The sequence below is a fragment of the Oryx dammah genome, unplaced genomic scaffold (assembly GCF_014754425.2).
Source record: "Oryx dammah isolate SB20612 unplaced genomic scaffold, SCBI_Odam_1.1 HiC_scaffold_27, whole genome shotgun sequence".
NCBI lineage: Eukaryota > Metazoa > Chordata > Mammalia > Artiodactyla > Bovidae > Oryx > Oryx dammah.
In genome coordinates, this window is record NW_024070211.1 from 36146653 (window position 1) to 36161151 (window position 14499).

Consider the following 14499-nt stretch of genomic DNA (forward strand, 5'->3'; position numbering starts at 1 on the left):
CAATATCACGCAGTTTTGAAAACCAAAAGTTGAACTGCTGAGTGCCTGAATGGATACCAAAAGGCTCAGAGATCTAGAAACAGCGAAATGAAGGAGCAGCCATTGATTCAGGAGCAGCAGATTCAATTCACGGTCCTCCAGCACACTTGTCATTATAGAACTTGAAATGTGTGGGCCAAGTGATCACCTTCAATTGGTTTCCAAAAGGGATGGAGGGAGTTTTTTCCACCTTGGAAAAGGAGCATTGTTAGGTTCCTCTTTTAGGAGTGATTAATATTTTTGTTTTAATATGAGTGAAAAATGGAAACTACCAAATAAAATGTCTTAACAGCACATAGACATCATAGATAAATTATTAATATTTAAAACTTCTGTGTGTGTGCAGGCACTATATCACTTAGGCCCAACTAAATGGGTCTTGCCATCACATTTTGATAAGAATCATAAAAAAATTTCTAGTAATACTTCTTTTATATTAAATATGAGAGTAGACCTTGAAATTGTAAATTGAAACTGTAAGAATAAGATTAAAAAATATGTAATCCAATTAAAGGGGATCCATTGAATATTTTAACATGTCTAATGTTACTCAGCATATTTTAACAGCTACAGATAGTTGTTCATTCACAATAAATAAAGCTAAATATTTTATTAAAACCAAACACTATTAGAGAAGTCATAGATTAAAGGACAGATCATCCTCTGCTTCAGACAATTAACAGACTACTTAATGGGTCAATTTAAAGGATTTTAACATGTCTAAAGAAAGACATTAACGTTTTAAACCACTTTCTCAAAAAAAGTTTACAATGCTTTCCATTTTGTCTCACAGTCCTTTCTAATTTCCGCTGGTATAAATCAATTTAGATTTATTAGCTTTATACAAAAGAACTCCAGTGAGTTTTTAATAATAATTATCATTATCACTGATTAAAGTTATATTGTTCAGGCCAGATGGAGTTCTTTTCCTGTCAGCTAGAATGAGCTTGCATTATGTAGTTATAATGTGTTTGGATTTAAATAAACAGATGGCAGAGTGACAGGGTATTATATGCTGGTGATGTCAGTAGCAGTGCTTCACAAACAGAATTGCTTTAAATAAACTCCTTTGGGGCCAGGATCTTGACACTGTTAAGCGTGTGGCTGGGATTGAGCTTACGTATTACATTAATTTGAAAATAGTGCTATTCACTTGTGGAAGAGTAGACCAGTAGGATGGTCTGAGGTTCAGCCTTTGAAAGGTGTCTGCTGAATCTGTCCCTTACCCGTGGAAGCCTTTAACATGCTAGGTCCATACAGTCTCATAAAGAGAAACAAGAACAAACAAACAAAAATGCCCCAGTTGTAAGAACTTCCACATCCAAAAAGAAATAAAAATTAAAGAAAGAGTTAAAAACTGTGGGTCAAGGAAAGATGGAAACCTTTGATATACCCTTACTCCATAATTTTTTACAATGTAGTTAGCTATGTTAAAATGAACATCTTGATAGGCATGTAGCCATTCACAATTTATATTAGAAAATTAACAATAAAGGTTTAATAGACAGTGTGTTATAGAAACGCTTTTATCTTTGATACATTTTCATGTCCACTTTTCCCTAAGGATAAGCCCATTCCATCTCCTTGTACTCACAAAAGTTTGGAATGAACCTATGAAATTCAACAGCAAACTTCAAGGGAAGTTATTATACATGATTTCTTCTAGCTAATATTCTTTTGTTGTGATTGTAGGGAATTTCTCTGTGGGACAGCTTTTTCACTGAGTCCAGTACCCATAGTAGCATCATTAAAAGGAAAATGAGGCCACAGGAAATAAAGGCTGATATTTGAGAAAGAAAGTAGTATCAATAAAAGTTTTAAAAGAGGATATTAGAAAAATAATTGAAATTAAACTTTCAAAAATAAAATGAGTCTTTTCAATACTTAAAATATTTATATAAAGGCGTTGGTTTACAAATTGGCACCTGTACACAAAGGGCAAGGAGAGATGGAAGAAAGAGGCAGCCCACACCAGATTTGTAGGTGACAAGTTTCATAAGTTAGGTGACTTATGTATGAGACTTGTCTTGGGCAGCAGCAAGATAAGTAGATTTCAGCATCCACCTGTCAGAATCTTAAAAGTTTGCATCAAGGTCTTAACTAAATTTGGTCACTTACTTAGTCCAGATGGTCTCAACAACACCTTTCTCTCTCAAGGCTATGTCCTTGAAACAGCTGCTAGCACGAGAATAGTCAGAGGGACATACATTTCAAGGACAGGAAAGCAGGTGAGAAGCCTCTGATCGCCCAGGTTCAGCTTACAGGTCAACTCAGACACAACCTCTGAATGTCCTTCTCTACAAGGATATAACTAATATTGTTTCATAACTATAAACGGAAAATAACCTTTAAAAGTTGTGAATCATTGTGACATACGCCTGAAACTTATTAATACTGTACATTAATTATACCTCAAGAAAAAGTTTTAAAAAGACAGAGTGCAAACTGATGGTTACCAAAGGGGAAGTGGGAGGGGTAAATTAGGAGTTTGGTATTAAAATATACACTGTTGCTGCTGCTGCTGCTGCTAAGTCACTTCAGTAGTGTCTGACTCTGTGTGACCCCATAGATGGCGGCCCACCAGGCTCTCCCGTCCCTGGGATTCTCCAGGCAAGAACACTGGAGTGGGAAAATATACACACTACTATATAAAAAACAGATAACAAGCCAGGACTTTCTGTGTAGCGTAAAAGTGATACTCAATAACTTGTAAAAACGTGTGATGAAATAGAATGTAAATATGTATACTCATACACTCACACACACACGCACATATTTGTACAACTGAATCTCTTTGCTGTACACCTGAAACTAATACCATGTTGTAAATCAGCTATATTTCAATAATTTTTAAAGATATAAAAGACCTTTGACAAAAAGAGATAATCTAAATTATGTAAACAACCTTTTTTTCTGAAGGTTTATCCTATGTTTGTAATATATTTTTGTTTTCATAGACTCCACCTTCTTTTAAACTATTGATTTAATCCTTAATGTCTGTTGATATTAGTGGGCTGTGAACTTTTGAATTTATATCAAGTAGAAAAATCAGTAGAAAAAAAATATTCAGTAGTCGAAGTGAAGCTTATTTCATGTAAATATTTACTTCTGACTATCCAGGAGCATTCACAAAGTCATGTATTTCCTTTTCTTGTAAAATGGTGAGAGGATTTTGAATATCAAGAGATTGTATTTCTCTGCTTCATATGTATTTGACATTCAAATTTTGCTACTTAAGTGGGCATTTTATGAGCTATGTTTCAACTCTAGTATGACATAAAGAAGTAGGAATATTTCCTTTGCGATGTTAGCTCCTAGTCAGAGTGAAAGATTAAAGATTATAATAAACACATGCTTTTTCCTATTCTGCAGGTGGACGTTGCCATAAGTCCTGTACTGGCCGATGCTGGGGACCCACAGAGAATCATTGCCAGACTTGTAAGTGTTCAACAGTGAGAAAACATAGGCTTGAAATGGTCAAGTAATATTAATAATTGAAGATTTTCACACTTCTGATTATCAGAAACCTGAAAATGAGCTTTGCTTCTGTGTGATAGACTAGTTTCTATGTAAGTAAACTGCCTAATTTCATTGCTTTCAAGTGAAACATATAATCATTTCTTATATTTCTTTGTGGTTTCTAGATTAATGATACAGCACAGATGTGGTGATATTAACAATGACCTCAGAGTCTGTACATCAGAGGAAGTAGGAAATCCAAATGTATACAAAATGATAATTAACTGAATTTCAGGTTAACTGACTATTTCAGTGCTTTTCCCAAATGGTAACCTGGAGAAGGCGATGGCACCCCACTCCAGTACTCTTGTCTGGAAAATCCCATGGATGGAGGAGCCTGGTGGGCTATAGTCCATGGGGTCGCTAAGAGTCAGACACGACTGAGTGACTTCACTTTTACTTTTCACTTTCATGCATTGGAGAGGGAAATGGCAACCCACTCCAGTGTTCTTGCCTGGAGAATCCCAGGTACAGAGGAGCCTGGTGGGTTGCCGTCTATGAGGTCGCATAGAGTCGGACACAACTGATGCAACTTAGCAGCAGCAACAGCAGCAGCCTGACTATCCATTCACTGGAGAAAGGAAAAAGGAAAAGGATACTGTGTACCCACTCTGTTCTTGGCACAGAGATAAAAACTGTGTGAATTATAAATATAGATTCACTATTAAACACAATGGATCTTAGTGTATATTATTTTTTGTATTAGTTATTAAGATAAATATGAGGATGATATCACTGCTAAGCTATTTAAAAACAAAGCATACTGAACATAAAGACAAATATCTACTGTTTTAACATTCTTAAAGTTGTGATGCTTAAATCAGCACTGAACTTTTGCTAATCTTAAGGATAAATGTTTTCTTTTAAACGAAAACACAAAATGCTCCATATAAATGGCAAAAAATTTTCTTCCTGCTGTAATAACAACAGCTGAAATAATAAATGGAAAAGAGTGTAGAGGCTATTTGAAATGTATTTCTTTTTTTAGCATAGAAAACACGGAAAATATTATTTAAAAAATTGAACATACAAATATTAGATATTGTGGAAATTTCTTATACTGTTGGATGAAAGTGTAGACTTAAGTTATTTAAGAAAAGCAATGTTTTATGGCAGCAATGTTTTGACAAGAATTTTAAGCAGGATTCTAAAGTAATATTGGATTACTATGTGAAATGCATTCACTGTGATAGTGGACAAAATGTTTTAATGGCATCCTACAAATACAGGAGAGCCTCACTCTACATGTCCCAAGCAGAGAATAATTATTCAGCAGACAATGTTAATAATACCAGAGGTTAAGAAGTCCTATAATAGATAATTAATCCAAGCTGGGCCAATCAGGTTCTCTTTCTAGAGAATTTGAACTTGGGATCAACAGGTGCTGATTATACCACGTTAGAATCTGAAAGATAGATTATACTTAGTTGAGATGTCTATTTTGGAGCCATGTCTATTAATGAAAAGGGGAAATAGCCAGTCCTCAGTGACACCGAAAAATAAATCAACCATGCAGAGGCAAAGGATAATTGGAGAGAGAAAGATTTTGACCATTTTTGCTTCCTTGTTCTCTGGTCTTCCTGATGTCCAAATGTACTTCTTTCTTTGGGGACCTTAATAAATGATATATTCTAATACATTTGAACTAGTTTTGTTACTTGCCACCAAGTTGGCGTGGTAGAGTCTTGAGTAAGACAGTTATCAAGCCATAGCTCATGTTATCAAATCATCAGACACACAGTCATTTATTCACCTAATTTCCCAGCGTGGAAATTAAGCTCACTGTAATAACATAAAATTGGCTTAATGGTCACTGTGCCTACTCCACAGTCTATCAAATTTAAATTCCACAAACATTTACTTATATCTGATACATGCAGACTCAAATTTTAGTATAATATTCATTTGCATGGATTTTTATAGTTTATAAAATATTTCCATTTAAAAATTTATTTTCACAATATTTCTATTATTTAAAGAAGTCAGTTATCATTAACCTCTTTCCACAATCGGGGAAATGTAAACAGAGGAAATATTTAAGAGAGTCGTTCAATTTAGACAGGTAGTACCTGAGATTTTGACCTAAATGTCCTGAACCTAAGAATAATACTGTTTCCTGTATACCATATTGCATAGCAGTTTAGGGGACAAGGACACTGGATTTATAGTCAGCCAGATGATAAAAATCTGTTGTTTCCACTTTCTAGCATGGGAAAGTGATTTAATTTTTCTAAACCTCATTTACCATATCTATAAAATGGAGATATTACACTTACCTCAGAGGGTTACTTCTTTGGAATCAAATTCAATACAATAATAATCTGGTTGATATGTTTAAATATTTTTGCTATATACTAAGGACCTAGTAAATAATAGGTAATATTGTAATAAACTAAAAGAGATACTGTTATAAAACTTAATCTAACTTAAATCTGAGTGAATGCATGTCAGAACAAAACTGCAGACCACTTCCACCTTGTGAATGATACTTACATAGATGACTGGGGAATAAATAGCCAAAACACTGGAGTGAAGAGAAGGCTGCTTGCCCTTATCACTCACTTCTGTTCTCTGTTTCCTCCTTTAAGTCACTTGAAAGATAAATTACATATCCATATTTATAGAGCCCAGCATCCTGAGGCAAAATGTATTTTGGAAGTCAAAGATGTACTTATTGTAAAACCTGAAGTTTAGAAGTACAATCAGAAATTTTGAGAATAGACCTTATGAGAGATTCTATAGAGATATTAGACATCTAGAGAGCTCCTGGTGAAGTAACATCCATGATGAACTGTTTTTTTTTTCTTTTTTTCAAATGAAATGTAAAATTTTCCTAGCTTCCTTTAGATTGCTGATAAACCTTCTGTTCAGTTCAGTTCAGTTCAGTCGCTCAGTCGTGTCCGACTCTTTGCGACCCCATGAATCACAGCACACTAGGCCTCCCTGTCCATCACCAACTCCCGGAGTTCACCCAGACTCACGTCGATCGAGTCAGTGATGCCATCCAGCCATCTCATCCTCTGTTGTCCCCTTCTCCTCCTGCCCCCAATCCCTCCCAGCATCAGAGTCTTTTCCAATGAGTCAACTCTTCGCATGAGGTGGCCAAAGTACTGGAGTTTCAGCTTTAGCATCATTCCTTCCAAAGAAATCCCAAGGTTGATCTCCTTCAGAATGGACTGGTTGGATCTCCTTGCAGTCCAAGGGACTCTCAAGAGTCTTCTCCAATTCCACAGTTCAAAAGCATCAATTCTTCGGCGCTCAGCCTTCTTCACAGTCCAACTCTCACATCCATACATGACCACTGGAAAAACCATAGCCTTGACTAGATGGACCTTAGTAGGCAAAGTAATGTCTCTGCTTTTGAATATACTATCTAGGTTGGTCATAACTTTTCTTCCAAGGAGTAAGCATCTTTTAATTTCATGGCTGCAGTCACCATCTGCAGTGATTTTGGAGCCCCCAAAAATAAAGTCTGACACTGTTTCCACTGTTTCCCCATCTATTTCCCATGAAGTGATGGGACCGGATGCCATGATCTTCGTTTTCTGAATGTTGAGCTTTAAGCCAACTTTTTCGCTCTCCTCTTTCACTTTCATCAAGAGGCTTTTTAGCTCCTCTTCACTTTCTGCCATAAGGGTGGTGTCATCTGCATATCTGAGGTTATTGATATTTCTCCCGGCAATCTTGATTCCAGCTTGTGCTTCTTCCAGCCCAGCGTTTCTCATGATGTACTCTGAATATAAGTCAAATAAGCAGGGTGACAATATACAGCCTTGCCGTACTCCTTTTTCTATTTGGAACCAGTCTGTTGTTCCATGTCCAGTTCTAACTGTTGCTTCCTGACCTGCATACAGATTTCTCAAAAGGCAGGTTAGGTGGTCTGGTATTCCTGTCTCTTTCAGAATTTTCCACAGTTTATTGTGATCCACACAGTCAAAGACTTTGGCATAGTCAATAAAGCAGAAATAAATGTTTTTCTGGAACTCTCTTGCTTTTTCGATGATCCAGCAGATGTTGGCAATTTGATCTCTGGTTCCTCTGCCTTTTCTAAAACCAGCTTGAACATCAGGGAGTTCACGGTTCACGTATTGCTGAAGCCTGGCTTGGAGAATTTTGAGCATTACTTTGCTAGCATGTGAGATGAGTACAATTGTGCAGTAAAATATATCACTTACCCTTACACCTACTTCAGATGTACTTATCTGTGAGCCCTGATTAAACTTTCTAAAAATCAGAAAACAAGCTGGGCAAATTTTTGAAAATATCCTGCTTTTATTGACTGAGCATACAAAAATGAATTTTAGGATCTGTTAGACATCATCTTTATCATTTACAAATGATTTCTTTCCTATGACTGAAACAAATTCACTTTAGTAAGGTTTCTCTGGAGGTATTCAGTTTCATATTTGTCAAATATTTTCTTACTTTTATGAATAATTAACTTTGAGATTCTGCATATATTAAGGAAGAAAGGTAAAATATTTAAAAGCTCCACACCTTAGCCAAGGACACTGACCTCAAGAATACATATTGTTCGCCCCATTATATCAATGCTGACATCCTCCCACAGGGTTTCTTCTTAAAACAGCAAATATGCCAGGAATGATCCTCTGTAAGAGGTCACAGTAAAGACAAGTAATTCAGGTCTTAAGAAAACAAGTCCATGATAATGAATGACTTGTTAGGATGAATGAAGCAAAGAGTGGTGATCAGAGTGAAAACATCTCTGAACAGAGATATGGAAAAGCAAAAGTGGTGATGACATCGGTGATAAGTTTGAGGGAGGGTCTGTAGGATTCAGAAGTTTTAAAAAGAAATGAGGAAGAGGTTTGAGGTTTTGTTTTTAATAAATTTTGTGAAGTGGGACAAGAGTGTTAATAAACGGACAGCTTAGTATTGTAGGGAAGCAAAACTTGCCACCCTAAAATGGGTCTCTTTGGTATGAGGATTAATTTAGGCTATTTTTAAGGCTTGGAAAACTTGGAAAACTTTGATCTTTCCCCTAACTTCCTAGAAAAGTGCAGATGAAGAAGCTATCCCATGAAAGGAACTATGTCCACGGACAGCTATAGCATGCACTAGGTATGTTTGATGAAGAGGCCCTTCGCAGTTGGTTAAAATTCCTCTGAATCCCACTGTCCCTGTGTTCCAAACATTTGCTTTTCTATCTCCGTCTCAATTGGCTTCATCCCCTTTCAAGTCCCAAATCACTTTTCCCAACATCCTACTTTGTCTTTAGCTGACAATTGTTTTTTAAAGTGAGAGTTTTGGTCATTTTGGCAAGACTCAGTTTTACTGGATTTCTCCCATGCATACATGTTATTAATCTTTTATTTGACTTTCTCCTGTTAAGCTGCCTCCTATCAATATAATTTGTAAGCCAGCCAGAAGAATCTAGAAGGGTAGAGGAAAATTTTTCTTCCCAGCACTTTGGACAACAGTTCACCAGGCATACCTATAAAATTTTTAAATTTTTAGTAAAATTTAGTAACATGTTGCAACTTCTTTTATATCCTGCTTTGGTTGTTACAGTTAGCTTTGACTGCATATCGAATAATGCAAATGTGCCATTTTCCTCTATGACATTTGATAACCTTTATACTATAAACTCTGAAGCCAGCAGCTATTTTAAAAATGTTTTTTTGCTAAAATATTTTCTAAACAAATTCCTTAAAAAATTTAGAAAATCTAAAGAATTTTGTAAGTATTAAAGCAAGTAAATTTTTCTTGTAGAATAAGTCTGATTTTCTAAAATAGCTTAAATTCATTATTTTAAGATCCTTTTTGATGTTAGAGTATCATGACTAAGAGAAATATTTCTCACATAGTTGTAAAAGGTCAAAATAGAACTTATGAAGGGTACTGTGGGCCTGCATTGTACGTGGAGCCGTGACTCAAAGTTGAAAGTGCTTTTAAGCTCAGTTAAATCGTGGCCGCATTGCTCCACAGCACAGCTTAAGTAAATTGATTCAGTGGATTAATGTACTCATGTCAGGGGAGACAAACTTATCTGCTGTGTGAAGTCTGAAGCTTATAGTAGTATTATTTAGTAGGCTTACTGGTAAGAATGACAACTCTCTCTGTTCGTAAGAACTGAGTCCTAAGGTTTGCGCTGGAAGGTTTAGGTGTGAAAGAGACTAAGCTTTAAGTAATAAATAATAATGATTAAAGGAACAAAGTTATCTCTGTCCCTGCAAGATATATGAATCACACTTATCTCATTTAAAATAGATACTGCATGTCCTTTTTTATCTTTAAGCACAGTATCAGGCCAGCTTTCTCCAGCCTCCTATTATCAGCCTGGGTGGTTATTTCATTTCTTTTGTCATCTCAGTTAGGAACTGTGCTTGGGAGGATGAGGCTGGCATGGATCAAAATATTACAGTTTGATTCTCCCAACCTTACACATTTTGCATTAAAGCAGTTATAATTGTCTTTAACTGCAGGTTGTATAAGTCAGATTTTCTCAGCTGATTACCACTCTAGTTGCTTTGTAAGGGAAACTTCTTGCTTAGAAAGTAATTGAAAAATGTTAGTGCACTTGACAATATGTTAAAACATTGTTGCCTCTTAAACCAAAATGTCACACCAAAAAAAAAAAAAAAAGAGGAAATGAATGCTTCAACTTGTTCATTAAATTGATTAATGAAAAGCATTATTTTAGCCAAAGGAAAACTAGGGGAATTCACCTTTTACTTCTACAGTATTCATCCTAGCTAGGTTATCTCAAAATCTTTTTTTTTAATTAAAATAAAATAGCATTGAAATTAATACAAACAGTATCTTTGTTCTAGAGTAGATAATTGTAAATGGAGCATATTATGATATTGGCAAAATAAAAGCTTGTGCCAACCAACACTTTATGTTATTTATTGTTTCTGTACAAACTTTATAGAACATGATAGGAAAAATTAGAAATTATTTAGCATTTTTCTCATTTATTATACTTGTGCACATAAAATTAGTTTCTGTAGTTGCAATATATTAAAACTTTAGTTTAATAGTAGGAAGAAAACCTTGGTCTGGCTTATGGATTCTATTCAGTGTTAGGGTGAAATTTAGAAATACCTAAACTTACTTGGAAGAAAAGTTATGACCAACCTAGACAGCATATTGAAAAGCAGAGACATAACTTCTCCAACAAAGGTCCATCTAGTCAAGGCTATGGTTTTTCTAGCGGTCACGTATGGATGTGAGAGTTGGACTATGAAGAAAGCTGAGTGCCAAACAAATGATGCTTTTGAACTGTGGTGTTGGAGAAGACTCTTGAGAGTCCCTCGGACTGCAAGGAGATCCAACTAGTCCAGTCTAAAGGAGATCAGCCCTGGGTGTTCCTTGGAAGGACTGATGCTAAAGCTGAAACTCCAGTACTTTGGCCACCTCATGCGAAGAGTTGACTCATTGGAAAAGACTCTGATGCTGGGAGGGATTGGGGGCAGGAGGAGAAGGGGATGACAGAGGATGAGATGGCTGGATGGCATCACTGACTCGATGGACGTGAGTCTGAGTGAACTCTGGGAGTTGGTGATGGACAGGGAGGCCTGGCGTGCTGCGATTCATGGGGTCGCAATGAGTCTGACACGACTGAGTGACTGAACTGTACTGAACTGACTGAAACTTACTTTTATTCCTTTTAAAATATATGTGGAACTTGTTTGAAATAAATATTAAAATCTAAGAAAAATATTATATGTTTCTTCCTCAAAATTTAAGCAAAGAATTGTAGCAACTCGAAACTAAATTGCATTTTTTCCCATGAAATTTCCAATTTTCCTGTTGATATTAAAAGCAAAATGACAAATTATGAAAACAATGTACTAATTATACTCACATACATGCATACAGTTTGCCTAAAGTGTAATTGTTTTTAAAATCTTTCTGGAACAAACCCTGTTTAAAAAGAAGGTGTAATGCAGTAAATAAATATCCAATTAGAGCAGAGAAAAGCGAGTGGGAGCCAATAAAGAGAAAAGAAGCGCTGAGCCAGCAGTCTCAATCAATCAGGATAACAGTGAGCCTTTGTAGAAAGCCAACATCTTTAATTAAAACCCTTGTATTTTACTAATAACTTTGCATGTCCATAACCCTTCCTATTGATTTCAATTATTTCGTTATTTTGGGGTTAGTAGTTTCTGGAGATATTGTAAAATTAAAGGAAGCACTATTAATATGCTGTTTATTTTGCTGTACATTGATAATATCAGTTGTAATTGGATGATCTTTCTCGAAGATTTAAAGAAAGTGATGTTCATTTTAGTTATCTGAAATGCTTTTTATAATACAGTTTAATGTGATTCAGGGAATATCATTTAAAGCCATGCTAAAGGCTCAACTCTGGAAATGCTCTGGGTATAAAACAAAGCCAAGGAGTGTTTGAAAAGATCGAAAAGAACACCAAACTGGGGGCATCAGGAGATGAGAGATTTAGTCCTAGTTCTAAACTAACTGAGATTCAGGGAATTCAGTTTTCTCAAGTTCCCTTATTGACCAAATAAAAGTTTGAACAAAGATGATTTTTATACATGCTTTTCTGCACAGTTATGATGTTTGCTCTATACAGTCAACAAAAACAAGATTGGGAGAGAGCTGACTGAAGCTCAGATCATGAACTCCTTATTGCCAAATTCAGACTGAAATTGAGGAAAGTAGGGAAAACTACTAGACCATTCAGGTATGAACTAAATCAAATCCCATATGATTATACAGTGGAAGTGACAAATAGATTCAAGGGATTAGGTCTGATAGAGTGCCTGAAGAACTAGGGATGGGATTCATGACGTTGTACAGGAGTACGTGATCAAGACCATCCCCAAGAAAAAGAAATGAAAAAAGAAAAATGGTTATCTTAGGAGGCCTTAAAATAGCTGAGAAAAGAAGAAAAGCTAAAGCCAAAGGAGAAAAAGAAAGGTATACCCATTTGGATGCAGAGTTATAAAGAATAGTAAGGAGAGATAAGAAAGCCTTCCTCAGTGATCAGTGCAAAGAAATAGAGGAAAATAATAGAATGGGAAAGACTAGAGATCTCTTCAAAAAACTTAGAGATACTAAGGGAACATTTCATGCAAATATGGGCACAATAAAGGACAGAAATGATATGGACCTAGCAGGAGCAGAAGATATTAAGAAGAGGTGGGAAGAATACACAGAAGAAATGTACAAAAAAGATCTTCATGACCCAGATAACCACAATGGTGTGATCACTCACCTAGAGCCAGTCATCCTAGAATGTGAAGTCAAGTGGGCTTTAGGATGCATCACTTACAAACAAAGCTAGAGGAGGTGGTAGAATTCCAGTTAAGCTATTTCAAATCCTAAAAGATGATGTTATAAAAATTCTGCACTCAATATGCCAGCGAATTTGGAAACCTCAACAGTGGCCACAGGACTGGAAAAGGTCAGTTTTCATTCGAATCCCAAAGAAGTGCAATGCTAAAGAATGTTCGAACTACCACACAATTGTACTCATCTCACATGCTAGCAATGTAATGCTCAAAATTCTCCAAGCCAGACTTCAAGAGTACTTGAACCGTGAATTTCCAGATGTTCAAGCTGGATTTAAAAAAGGCAGAGGAACCAGAGATCAAATTGCCAATATCTTTTGGATCATCAAAAAAGCAAGAGAGTTCCAGAAAAAACATCTACTTCTGCTTTATTAACTATGCCAAAGCCTTTGACTGTGTGGATCACCACAAACTGGAAAACTCAGAAAGCGATGGGAATAACAGACCATGTTACTTGCCTCCTGTGGATTCTGTATACAGGTCAAGAAGCGACAGTCAGAACTGAACATGGAACAACAGACTGGTTCCAAATCCAGAAAGGAGTATGTCAAGGCTGTGTATTGTCACCCTGCTTACTTAACTTACATGTAAAATATATCATGTGAAATGCCAGGCTGGATGAAGCACAAGCTTGAATCAAGATTGCTGGGAGAAATATCAATAACATCAGATATGCAGATGACACCACCCTTATGGCAGAAGGCGAAGAAGAACTAAAGAGCCTCTTGATGAAAGTGAAAGAGGAAAGTGAAAAAGTTGGCTTAAAACTCAACATGCAGAAAACTAAGTCCGTGGCATCTGGTCCCATCACTTCATGGCAAATAGATGGGGAAACAATGACAGACTTTATTTCTTTGGGTTCCAAAATCACTGTAGATGGTAACTGAGGCCATGAAATTAAAATACGCTTGCTCCTTGGAAGAAAAGCTATGACCCACCTAGACAGCATATTAAAAAGCAGAGACATTACTTTGCTAACAAAGGTCTGTCTAGTTAAAGCTATGGTTTTTTTCAGTTGTCATGTGTGAATGTTAGAGTTGGACTATAAAGAAAGCTGAGTGCCAAAGAATTGATGCTTTTGAAATGAAATGTTGAAGACTCTTAGAGTCTCTTGTACTGCAAGGTGATTCAACCAGTCAATCCTGAAGAAGTCAGTCTTAAATATTCATTGGAAGGACTGATGCTAGAGCTGAAACTCTAATACTTTGGCCACCTGATGTGAAGAACTGACTCATTTGAAAAGACTCTGATGCTCAGAAAGACTGAAAGCAGTAGGAGAAGGGGATGACAGAGGATGAGACAGTTGGATGATATCACCGACTCGATGGACATGAGTTTGAGTAAGCTCTGGGAATTGGTGATGGACAGGGAAGCCTGGCATGCTATAATCCATGGTGTCACAAAGTGTTGAACACAACTGAGCGACTGAACTCAACTAATGATATTTGCATGTGGGGACACACAGTGATTAGCCATAGTGATTAGCCATAGATATAGATGATACAGATTTATGCTCAGATATTTTATGGAAATGTTTTATGTTAGTTTTAGCCTATAGACAGTGATTCTGTATACTCAGAATGCTTGAGACATTCACCTGGGCCACTACTACGAGTGATGAGTCCCTACAGGTACGTGTGGCTGGACCAGGTACGTGTGG

At 36.3% G+C, this 14499-nt stretch overlaps 1 protein-coding gene across 1 annotated transcript in view; it reads left to right on the forward strand.

Annotated features, from left to right (window-relative positions):
- The window catches only part of LOC120854102 (receptor tyrosine-protein kinase erbB-4), a 1232614-nt gene that overhangs the window by 898441 nt on the left and 319674 nt on the right, over positions 1 to 14499 (forward strand). The window contains exon 5 of the mRNA XM_040227918.1: positions 3412 to 3477. Within this exon, the coding sequence (XP_040083852.1) occupies positions 3412 to 3477 (66 nt within the window). The remainder of the gene's footprint in view (positions 1 to 3411; positions 3478 to 14499) is intronic.